Source organism: Lontra canadensis, unplaced genomic scaffold (assembly GCF_010015895.1).
Source record: "Lontra canadensis isolate GAN:19392208 unplaced genomic scaffold, GSC_riverotter_1.0 scaffold103, whole genome shotgun sequence".
Classification (NCBI taxonomy): Eukaryota; Metazoa; Chordata; class Mammalia; order Carnivora; family Mustelidae; genus Lontra; species Lontra canadensis.
Genome location: NW_022631097.1, coordinates 2649241 through 2661670, shown reverse-complemented (window position 1 = coordinate 2661670; position 12430 = coordinate 2649241). Strand labels below are relative to the sequence as shown.

General features: G+C 40.3%; 1 protein-coding gene across 1 annotated transcript in view; it reads right to left on the bottom strand.

The window, feature by feature from the left end:
- Nucleotides 1-634: 634 nt before the first annotated feature.
- The window catches only part of FGF9 (fibroblast growth factor 9), a 31969-nt gene continuing 20173 nt past the window's right edge, over nucleotides 635-12430 (bottom strand). The window contains exon 3 of the mRNA XM_032838224.1: nucleotides 635-1857. Within this exon, the coding sequence (XP_032694115.1) occupies nucleotides 1612-1857 (246 nt within the window). The 3' untranslated portion in view covers nucleotides 635-1611. The remainder of the gene's footprint in view (nucleotides 1858-12430) is intronic.

Genomic DNA, 12430 nt, shown 5'->3' with positions numbered 1-12430 from the left:
TGCTTTTCAGCATAAAATGTTATAAAAGCCTTGTAAAAGATATTCTATATAGTAACCTCCCCTCTAAAAAAAATTGAGTGCTGTGAGGACCATTTTTAAAAACAAAACACAGTCAACAGGTATAATATTTTCCCCCCTCATTGTCATTACTGATGAAGATGTATTAGTCTCGTTTTGCAAGTTTTACGTGAAGGGTGCTATTTATTCCCATGTATTATGATGGTTCACACCAAAAGCAATTTTCTATAAAAGATGTTACAATGACCCCTATGATGCTTGTATAATGTCATATTTGATAGCCAAGTATACAAATTAAAAGTCTCCAAGAATGATCCTGTTTAATCTGACTCTTGTCCCTTAAAAAAAAAAAATTTTTTTTTTAAATCTGTGCTACAGAAGCTCTTCTTTTTTTTTTTTTTTCTTTTTGAGGATTCTAAATCAGTATAATGTTTGATGTGAGTCCTGTTGTCCTGGAGGCCAACTAAAATAAAAGCATAGTTAATTGTTCAGCTTTGGTATATTCTGCAGTAGGTTTAAACACGTAGGATATATGCCAACCCTTGTATTTTCCAACCGTGAAGTTACAATGATGGAATAAGTCACTTATGAGAGAGGAAATATTACAGACACAGAATAAAAGTTTGAGACCCAGTTTTTCTTTAATCCTCTGGGATAAGCTATGAAACAAGCAGTCTGAAGAGTGAATACTCAGTGTCATGAATGATGTGCGTAAGTTTACAATAATACGGGCACAAAAGAGATTGTCGCCTTTAGTACATTAGGGTCATTAGAATTTCTCATATCCATGCACCGTTATATTTACTTGCATGAATTTACCACAGGTTCGTAGCGGACTTTGCCATTTAATGCTTACAGAGCCTAAAGCTTCCAAAATGCCTATCTGGCCTGTACATATTTCATTAAAAATAAACTCTATATAATAAATAAATATATAAAATAAATAAAATGTTGCCTTTGGAATTTCTATAAATAAATTTAACTTTTTTTTCCTTTTTTTTTTCCTTTTTTTTTTTTTATTTTTTTTTTTTTTTTAAACTAAGAGGTCTTTGCTTTAAATTCACCGGGATGGCACCCGTGAGCATGAACTGAAAAAGTCCTTTAAGTAAGACTGCACCCTCCATGCCTTTGAAAATGCAGCGTACCCTTGCGCAGGCCACCAGCCAAAATCCTGATGAGTCGAAGTATGGCAGCTGTGCTGATACAAAATGAAGTACAACTGATCAAAAATGTAAAAGCGCGTCTAAATCCCAGCATGCATCAGGCCGCGGTCCCCTCTGCTTCTGCTTCTCTCTTCCAACTCCCCTGCTACTCATCCACGCACACACTCACACCCCCGCTCAGTCTCCCTTTCGTCCTCTCACAATAAATCAAGCAAGTGGGCAGCGGCGGTCCTCCAGGAGGACAAGCCTGTTTAAGTGCAGAACAAAATCAGCATGTTCTCATCCAAGCCTCCATCGTACATTATGCATGCGGCAAAGTTTGGCAACAGTGGAGCTGGTGTGATGACACAGCTAATCAATTAAGAACCCACCGCGTGAAACCTTTATAGTGGTTACTTTTTTAAGGGCTCAAGTGAAGAAATTGTCTTTGTCAACTTTGGCTTAGAATATCCTTATATAGTTCGGGTACTTTGTCAGGGTCCACTGGTCTAGGTAAAAAATGTGTGAATTTCTGGTGCCGTTTAGTCCTCGTTCCTTCTCTTGGGGTCCCGTCTTTATTTAATGCAACATAGTATCGCCTTCCAGTGTCCACGTGTTTATATAGATTTGAAGAGTACGTGTTATACCAGTTTTCTTCAAACTGTTCTCTGAATACACACTCTTGGGTTAGTTTTTCCTGTTAAAACAGACAAACAAACAAGTAAGTATTTTGGCAAAATACCTGCTTTCTGTATTTAAAGCAATATTTAATCATGACATAATAGAACTCTGGTGAGAAAACACTGATTTTAATCCATTTTAACCATTGTGGTGTACTTGCAAAAGTGCCTGACTGTATAAATTTAACTACATGCTAATTGCTTTTCATGCTGACTGAAGTGCAAAAGATTCCAAACATTTTCTAGTTAGATTTTTTTTTTCATATGCCCATTATTTGAACGAGCCAAACAAGGGACGACCAATGCTATGAGTTGTTCTCATTTTTACAGCAGCAATTAGGATGGCGAGCATCCTGCCAGGGAGAGCCTTAGCCGAAGCCAAAAGTTCAGACAACTGCCTCATCTTTAATGTATGCTTTATAAAGTACTTGCAGTGTAGACCAGCATGCTCAGCATTAGCACTGAGGTTGGTTATCTTCTGCCCTCTGAAGCAGGAGAGTTTACTTACCACTCCATAAGAGTGCTTTTCAAACTTCAGGGTTAAGGAAGAATCACCTGGGATGCTTCTTTAAAATGCAAATTTGCAATCTCCAACCCTTTAAAATTCTGATCCAGAAAGTCTGGAAATATGCATTTTTAACAGGCCCTTGGGGGAATTCTGATGCAGTTAATCCACGGTCCACATTTCAAGATAGAATGTTTTCTATGTGACTGAGTCTTCCTGAATACAAAGAAGTAAAAACAATTGTTGTTGCCCTCCTACTTCCTTTAATTTAGACAGAAAGAGCCCCCCAACTTAAAAAGCCACATTCTTGGGCACACAGCTACCAACAGAAAAGCTGTACTTATTCCTACACTCAAAGTTAGAAGTTTCCACATTTTTACAAATGTATTACACCTCTCCCTCCACCTGAGCTTTATAAAACTCTAGGTCCCATTTAACCCCACGACCTAGGGCTCCTGCAGTCATGTGTCTCATGGACAGTAGTCGTGACCAGAATCAACAGACAGCTTATATCCCCAAAACAAGAGCACACCCAAGTCACAAATGCTATCTATCCTCTGAAGAAGAAACAAGGCAACGGGATTGAATGGCCTCTGCTCTACTTACCACTGGACCGTAACTTTTCAAATCAATACCTTCCTTGATGGTACTTTTAAAAAATGAACATATAATGACCTTTAAAAATATTCCCCTTGCTCTTGCCCCTCTGGCTCCTTACATAAATAAGAAAACAAACCAAAAACAACACATGTCCATGCACAGACTTAAAACAGCAGAACGGATAAGGGCATTTGACGTTTTTCCCTTTCTGACATTCAGACCCAGAAGACAGCAAACTAGACATCACCAAAATACAGATGTCCTTTTTCACTGCACACACCTGAGACACAATTTAGTACACTGAGTTCATAGAGGGCAGCTGGGCAGAATCCATCATGTCCTTGCGATGGAGTAAATCAAGAGAGCAAAGGGAGGAAAGGAGAGAATTTGACAAAATCAACAGTCCAATGTGAGGCCGGCTCCCCTACTTCTTTCATGAACTAAAACACCCACTCCAAAGCACACAGCGCTTGCCGGCACCTCCTCTTCCAAGCCCCGAAAGGGTTTGTGACACAATATTACCTCACTGGACAAGTTTTTCTTAAATCAAACAGGGCAAAGCCAAAAGGAAAAGCAACGCGTCTGTCAAGGACAGAAACGATGGGGAAATTTTGGAATGCCGATGTTGGGTTTGCAGGGACAAAATGAATTGTGGGGAGTGAGAAATCATGCGGGGCATCCTCCTCAGCTGGATTACCCATTGGGGTGCCAGGAGAAGCTCCACCCTCAGAAGGAGGGGGTGAGCAGTGGCCAGACAGCCCCTCACCTCACTCCACATGGAAACCTAGAGGCTCATTCTTCTGAGAAAACACAACCTCTACCCTCCCTTGCGCTGGAGGACGAGGCTGCATGTGATTTCTCTTTCATCTCCATTAAGACTGACGAAATAAAAATAGTGTGTTAAAGACATTACCAGCTATTTTAGTCGTTACTTCCATCTGTGTAATAAATATTCTCCTCACAGACAAGATTATTCCTGGCTAAAAATGTCTGGTTTGGGTTTGCTGTGATTAAGTAAATTTTCCAAACAAATTGTGTTTTTGTTTTTGTTTTTTTACCTAATAAAATGGACCAGCATACGGAACTGCATGCTGAACCTTTAGTTCCTCAAAAAACATGAAAAACTAACTCAAATGAAGCTTTCTTTTTCTCAGCAGGAAATTGTATCACCTGACAGACATTTCACTTAAAAGATAGAACACTTCTGTCTCCTTTTGGAACCATGAGTTATGTACTAGTCCTGTTTGCTTTATAGAACTATCACACCTATAGTAAAATGGACTTTGTTGGATTAGAAACACAGACATGTCACCTCAGCAGAAAACAGGTAGTTTGCACGTAAGTGAAGAGCCCAGCCATGGCGTCGAAGGCCCACGCAGATTCCAGCTTTGCCCTTCACTAGCTGTGGGACATTTACGACTACGTACTTAACCTGTACAAGCCTCAGTAACTTCAACTTTAAAGCAGGTTAGTATCTTGAGAGAGGGCTATTACAAATATGCAGTCAATGAACATGCTTGGCACAGATGAAGCCCTCCATAAACAATGGTGGTTGTTGACATTATGTTAACATCATAACCTCTCACAACAGGGAGGAACTTTGGAAAAGAGCTAATACAACTTCTCCTGTTAAATACATGGGACAGCAGGACCCAGATGTGAAATGCCTTGCCCCTGGTCTGTACCACAGGATCTCTTTATTATGGGAATAAAGCCACTTGAGCAAGAAGTTTCTAGGAGCCCTACTGGAGGCCCTGCATTCTGGAGACCAGTTCCTTCTGGGATTTTTTGCTTTTCTCTAAGCACTGTGACTCCTCCAGCCCGGCTCCTGGTGCTATTTCCAAAGGGCCAGGCACTACAGAGGGCCGAGCAAGGGAAAGGCAAGGGCTCACAGACTACGCTAGTGAATTACATGGAGTAGCTGTTACTCTAAGACTCATATATGCTTCCTTACTTCTTTACCTTAACATGTAAATGTAATTTTTAGAAAACAATATTCGCTTTGCAGGAGGACTACGTAGAAATTATAAACAAAATTCTACAGTGGTAGGGACATCACAATCTAGCAAGGGAACACATTTGGTTTCAGAATTTATGAAAAGATTCTCATTGTATACGTTCTGAGAGGTTGGGGTTTTTTTTAGTTTATTTTAAAAAAAAAAAACTTTTTAAAGAAAAGTTATAAGTGAAGAAACTGAACTAGCCTTCTCACTGCTCAGAAAACACTGCTCTATTTTCCCTAGCAGGCTCTTACAGCATTTTTTTATATACACATAATAGAACTTTCTAGGCAACCCAGAAAAATGAAGTGAATTATTCCATTTAAAACAGTATTATCTATAGCCAGCACTTTTTGTGATGGTTAAGAGTTCAATTGCCTCCTACACAGAAGGGTTGTCTGACTTCAGTTAACAAGTTAAATGAAATTGTGCAGACATTACATTGAAAAAGCGTTGGTACATTTCAGCTCCTGTAATTATAACACAATTAGTATAATGCCACTCAGATAAACTGATGTACTTCAAAAATTAAAATGATCATTAAGAATTAAAGACCCTGTTCCTTTTTTATGCCATGTATATGCTTTTAAATAATTTCTTCCTCTTATTGGGGATTACATTCATGTGTGACTTCTGTTTTTAGACAGACAGATAAAATAGCAAGATTTACAGAATTGCTCTCTTTATGATTGCACTTTAGAACTCAGTGACAAAATACTTAGTCGAGGTGACTATACTTTATATTTGTACCTCGCAGTGATTTTTCTAAATTAAAAATAAGCAAACGAGTGTAAATTGGGACAGCAAAAACATATTAGCCTGTATTCTTCTTTATATGCAGAGGAGGAAAAAAAACTCCTGCCTTCCAATCAACTCTACACTTTAGAATTATAGAACTCAGATGTTTTAAAACTCACCACATGTTTCCAATGCAGACAGTTTATAGAGTATTCCACTATAAAGTGATCAATTCTTGTTTTATTGTATTTCCATGTTTTAATTTTTTTTTAGATTATTTAACTATAGCTGTTTATGGCATACCTATCTTTGAACTGTTGGATTATATCACTAGGCTTGGGTGGAGAATGTGGATTTAATTCAGAAGTCCACTAAAGTCCATGCTTTGGAACAAAATCTGGTGAATGTTAGCAACTATGGAAACCTCTTTTCATTTTATATCATCAAATTCTAAGCAGTGGGAAAAACTGAAATTAAAACTTCAAAACTTTTACGATTCCTATTAAAACCAAAGAATGAGATAATAATGTGAAAATTACAGCACACCCTTGAGAATGCTTAGGAATGTTATAAGACGTAAACTCATATAGATACCACTTTAAAATATTAGACAATTGGAAAATATGTAATCCACATAGGACTTATTATGCCCAATTCATATCTATACCCACTTAAAAACTGAAATCAGAATTTTTCAAAATGTGAGGCTCAACAGTTCTCATGGAAAACATATAAGCTTATGTCATGCTATCATTTTAAAACATGATTTCCATATTTATATGCATATAAAAATAGATTTATGTTTACATATTTATAAACCTATTTATAAATATATATGGTGTAGCTTTAACCACCACCCAAAATGGTTGCATTTATTCAACTCAATGGGTCACTTAAACTAGTTGCACAAACTAGCCTAACCCATAAATTCGAGGTCAGCGACTCTACAGAAACCAACTTGATAGTAGAGTTTCCAAACATTCTGCAAGTTAATGATTTGATGTAATCCCTCATTCTCATATCTCCCATTTATTACAGTCATGGTATTAAACCTCCTTCAACCACAATTACTCGTACAGATGTACTCTTCCTCATTAATAATCTGGCAGTAAAGACTTAATGGGAGTTGTTGCAAGGATCGGGGTGATTAAATATAATGACTAAAGGACCATTAATAAGAAGCCAGGTCTTTTAACTCTTCTCTCCTGGGAGAAGTCCCCAAATAGACAGAAAGCAACAAACACAGAGGAGAATAGGCAAGAGGGCACTATTTCTTATTTTATTAGACTCCAGTTCAGAGCCAACCCCCTTGTGCCCTTGATACGGCTCACCGTAAGCCCCCCTCTTTCAAAACCTCTTTCAAATTCCCACTATTCCAGATGGGCCTGCTTTCATATCCATGATCCTGGAATTGTGGAAACAACTGAAACAGTTGTGTCTGGCCAATGTAAGCAAAATGAAGCAAGGAGGCAGGCAATTTTTCTTTCGGTCTCATCAAAATGTAGAGAATATTAAAAATTCTGACATTTCTCTCCACTCCTTCCCTCACCAAACACTAAACAAAACAAACACAAATGACCTTCTCTCCAGAAGCAGCTTACTTGGGCAGTTGGGGGTTCAAAGGTTGAGGCCCATCTGAATCCGGGGGCACACGGACACTTTCTATGCTATGCATTCCCCATCCTGTGGTACCAGCAAAGCTGAACCTGCCACAGACAGGCTATTCAATTCAGGTGCCTTCCTTAGAATCTGCCTCTAGATATGGATATTTGTTTAGCAAATTATATTAGCTCATCAATTTGTAATTCATTTCCAGAGATGTAGTCCCACAGGGGAAAGAAAACCATGCTCCTGGTGCACGAGGATTCAAATTCGAGAAGTCCAGTATTCGCTTTAAGAAACATCGTTGCTTGTGTCCCTATGTGGACAATTAAATGTGGCACATTTAATGCTTCCACTGAGACCCTGACAGGAAAAATTCATGAAACTTCTTTTAGGATCTCAGAACAACATTGTAAAAAGAAATCACATGTAACATTTCTTACCCTACAGTATGATCTGGTAAGAGTAGCAGGCCATTCAGTGACCACTTAAAAAATACATCAAAGACCTGCAAACGCTGAAGAAAACTCCCGGTGCATAGCTCCTAGCGGTCTTAGCTCCAGAGGGAAGAGCCCAGAGCAGAGGGAAGGCCCTGGAAGAATCTGACTGACACACAATAACAGAAACCCCTAAAGCTGAACAGCTGGGAGGAGAAATTAAGGAAATAAGGGATCCAAAAAGACAAAGGCAATTGAATCCAACTACTTTGTTTCCAAGATAACCATCACAATATATACCTTAGGGAGTGGGAAAAGAAAAATGTGCCAGAGGTTTTCTATGATAGACAAAATGGGTTAAATTAAGAACTTGGTTTGTAGAAATAAAATTAAAAGAAATCAAAAAATGAACCAATACAATGACAGTAGAAGCCCAAAGATTATTTCTGAAGAACTAAAAGATTTGTAGAATTTCCTTATGTAAAGGAATGCTGAACTTCCACAAACACAGACACACACTCTGGGAATGGGGTGGGAGGGCAGGTTGATTAATAATCCTGGGCCTCAATTTCCTTTCTGTAAAATGAGGGAACTGGACTAAGACATTTCTAAGGTCTCTTTGGGGCTAAGATTCTAGTGATTCAGTGTTGGAACCTCAAAATGGGAAAAGCAGAGCTATCCACAAGAACTCTGGAAGGACATATTGAACAGGAAACGGAAAAAGAAACTGTTGTGGAGGAAAATAGGGAAAGAAACTAAATAAAATGTGCTGCATCAGTTGCCCACTGCAGAGAGGGTGGGGACAGCTGATCAGAAATGCAGACTGAATTAATGCTTCCAGAAGCAGCCAAGGGAATGAGATTGCTATTTCAAGGAAGAAATGAGGACAAGGAAGAAGACATCCCTTTGGCACAAGGTGCCCTTCTCTCTTCTCCCTGGGAGACCATTAGAATGATCCTGTCTGGAAGGGGTCTTGCCTACTTTGTCCTTAAACTTTGGAGCCTGCCACTGTCCTCTTTGCCATGTTGGCCACCAGAAACATGGCTCATTAATGAATGCTTGCCTGACCCACAAACCATACATCATAAGTTCTCCCTTGGAGAATTTACTTGAGAGGAAAAACCAAGTCTTGCAAGAAAACAAACTCAAACCCAATGGGAAAGCTGACACATGCATAGGGTAGACAAAATGCAACCTCAAAGATAAATAATACCAAACTCTTTAACTTCTCAACACCCCCCTCCAGCCAATGCTTGGGGGCCCTACAGCCCCATCACCACCCAATACCCACAGAGAAACCCTACATAAAATAAAATCATAAGGGAGATAAAGCCTGCCTCTGGCATCCCCCTTACTTCTTGGGTCCCCAGCTCCTAGCTCCAACCATACTCATGCCAGCCCAGATTTCTCTAGAACCAAACTTTTCCTCCCACCCCTGACTTTGTGACATATAAATGGCCCTGCTCTCTTAAAAAGTAACCAGTGTTGCTGTCTTTTCCTCTTTGCAACACAAAGGTGACTGTGTCTAACTCTCTCAGGGCCCTTCTCTCTGCTAGAGTGGAATAACCAACTTCCAAGAGTAATCAGAGCTAATACCATCAACTAATAATTCCATTGCTCCAAAACAAAATTCATACGCTCACATAGATCCTTTTTTAAAACTGTGCTTTAATCCTGAAAAACCAGTTCCAGTGGTAGACATTTCAGGTGCTGTGATAGCCTGGTGAATCCACTAATATGTGAACATAGGAAAAAAAAAAAAAAAAGAATTACAATAATACAAAAGTAAATGAAATCCCAAAGAAAGAAACTTCTTTAACTATGTGGATAAAATAACAGTGAGCTACATATAAAAATAAAGTATCTAAAATTAATCTTGATTAATCTTGATTAATCAATTAATCTTGATAGGCAAGGCTTTATGGTTAACACTTCAAAGAATGATTCCAGGGATGCAGGAATGAAGGAGATTTATATCTATTTTCATAGACTTCATCATACATCTTCGTTCCAGAATTCAAACTTGGCGAGAAACACGTTTTCTGTGCATCTCACATCCAGTCAGGTGTCTGAGAGGCTGCACAGGGGCAGCGTTCCTCACACTCATCCATGAGGAATGCTAAGGGGACAAGCTTGTGCTAACGAGCCACTGGGAGCCAAGCAGTGCGCTGGCTGTTTTATGGGCTTCGTCTCCTCTAATCCTCACAGCAATGCTGTGATGTGGCTGTCATTAGCCCTGTTTCACAATTGCGGCTCAGCAAGTCTGAGTAGCCTGCCCAAGGTCGCACAGCGAGTGAGTGAGCCACAGAGCTGGGATGCAAATAAGCCTTGTGTTTCCACTACTCTGTGCTTTGCCTCCAGCTTCAAACCTTTCCAAGTGCAAGTATAGGCTTCAGTATTTCACCAAAACACTGCAAACTGGAAATCAACTTGAAAGATAATGAAAAAGAATACATGCCACATTGACACAACCAAGAGAAAAACTATATGAAACACAGCAATTCGTGTGGAAAAAAGGAAGGAGGGATGAAATCTAGGGCCAAGTGTGGACAGAATTACATTGAGAACATACAATGCAGCATGGCAGCTAAACGGGTAAAAATCATTCAATGCAAAGCAATCACATCATGCACCCCAGGGAAAGGGATGCCTTTGGTATGACCTTGGCAAGTCTGTTCTTGGAATACTGCATTGAGCTTTGAGAGCTTCATTACAAGGGAAAAAGCAAATGATGGAGATTTCCATGAATTCCAGTACACACCAAAAAAGGAGTAAGAAAAGAGGGGATCAACTCATGTCAGGATTTTAAGCATTTATAAAGAGGACAAAGACAGCTCTGTGTATGTCTCTCCCACTTAACGCCATAACCTTCTAATCCTGAAGGGGAGGCCTCGGCAGAAAGGGTGTCAGGAAAACAGACATTTTTCTCGGCCACCTGTTTGTACACCGCTGAGGTGTACCGGTCAAAACTGAGAAATGATGTCTCTGCATAAGTACACGTCAGTCCCCGGCATGGGGGAGGCAAGAGGGAGGAGGTGCCGGGCCACCACTGTAGCTGCCTTCAGGGTAGTGGCTCCTCCTTGCCTCCAGCGGGGCCAGCTTTCTTTGTAGGGCTCAAGGGCACCTCCCATGCCATGGCTGAAGACAGTGACCAGAAAAGACCTTCCAATGTCAGCAGTGTAGCCTCGGGCAGCAGGTGGGAGAAACAGAAACAGAAGCAGAGACAGGACCACAGCAGGGGGACCAGAATTAAAGATAACAAATCAGGATATATCCAGCAGCCACCATGTTTCTGAGCCCAGCCGCAAAGCTGCCTTCACACAACACTTCCTCTCCTCAAGACACCTGCCTATTTTTCTCCATCTCGTCTGTGAATAATCCTGGAGTTCTCTCCTGTCTTGGAATTAAGCTCTCTCCTCTAACTTCTCTGAACCCTTTTTGTACATAATTCTATCATACCAAATTATAATTCTTGGTTTGTATATCTGCCACCCCCAACAAAATTGCAAGTTCTAAGGACCAGTTCTAAGCTGGGAAGAGGAAGCATCATTTGCATTTGTATGTAGAATTGATCTCATTATTGGCGATAGTTCTGTTCTCTAAAGTCACCATGAACATTGAAGTCAAGAATATGGATGCACTGCTCATAAGAGAAACACCGGGTCAGGTTCCATGCAAGTCAGTCATAACACTTTCATCAAACCATCAAGAAATAAGCTTGTTTTTTGTGGGTTTCTATTTAAGTTAATGTTGTAGATTAATTAACAGTGAACTCATAGCCAACAGCACTGTGGCTCACGCTCACACAAGACTCTCTCACTAATCTAGTGTGCTCCATAAGACCCATCACAGCCATCTTGCATTTGGAAACACCAGATAGCGCTTCAGTGCTATGCCTGGGGGGCATTTTAAACAAAAAGCACACAGAAAAAGCACAAAAAGGGAAAACGTGGCACTAAATAGATCCCCCAAAGGACATTTGTTTATAGTGTGAGCTGAAGAAAGAGAACAGAGAGCATCACCCAGCAAGACCTCTGCTGGAAATGTGCCCATCCGGCCATTCCCTTCTGCTTTCCCTTGAATGTCTGTAGATGACCGCGCAAGTGTCACTATTAATGACTTAGAGTCACAAGCAAATTTGTAAGGACACGAATTTGCAAATATACAATCTGCAAATAATGAGGAGCAAGTGAATTTCAGGACCAGCATGTATTAGTAGTGGGTGGTGCCAGTGGTGTTTGTTGGCTCTACAAAAGCCAGCAGGGAAGACTGAGGGAGTAAGTGAGGGTGTGAGCAAGTGAGGGTGTGAGTGAGTGAGTGAGGGTATGTGCGAGTAAATGGAGGAGTGAGTCAGTGGCGAACAAGTGAGGGTATGAACGAGTGAGAGTGTGAGTATGTGAGTATGTGAATGAGAATGTGAGCAAGTATGTGAGTGAGGGTAAAAGTGAGGTTTGAGTGAAGGAAGGTGTCAGCAAGTGAGTGTGTGAACAAGTGAGCCTGAGTGAGAATATGTGTGAGTGTGTGAGTAAAGGTGTAAGCCAGTGAAGATGTGGCAGAGTAAGGGTGTCAGTGAGTGTGTCAGTGAGTGTGCAGGCAAGTCGGTAAGGATGTGAGTGAGCACAGGTGTGAACAAGTAAGTGAAGATGTGAGTGAGTATGTGAGCAAGGGTGTAAGCGAGTGAAGGTTTGAGCAAAGGAAGTTGCAAGCA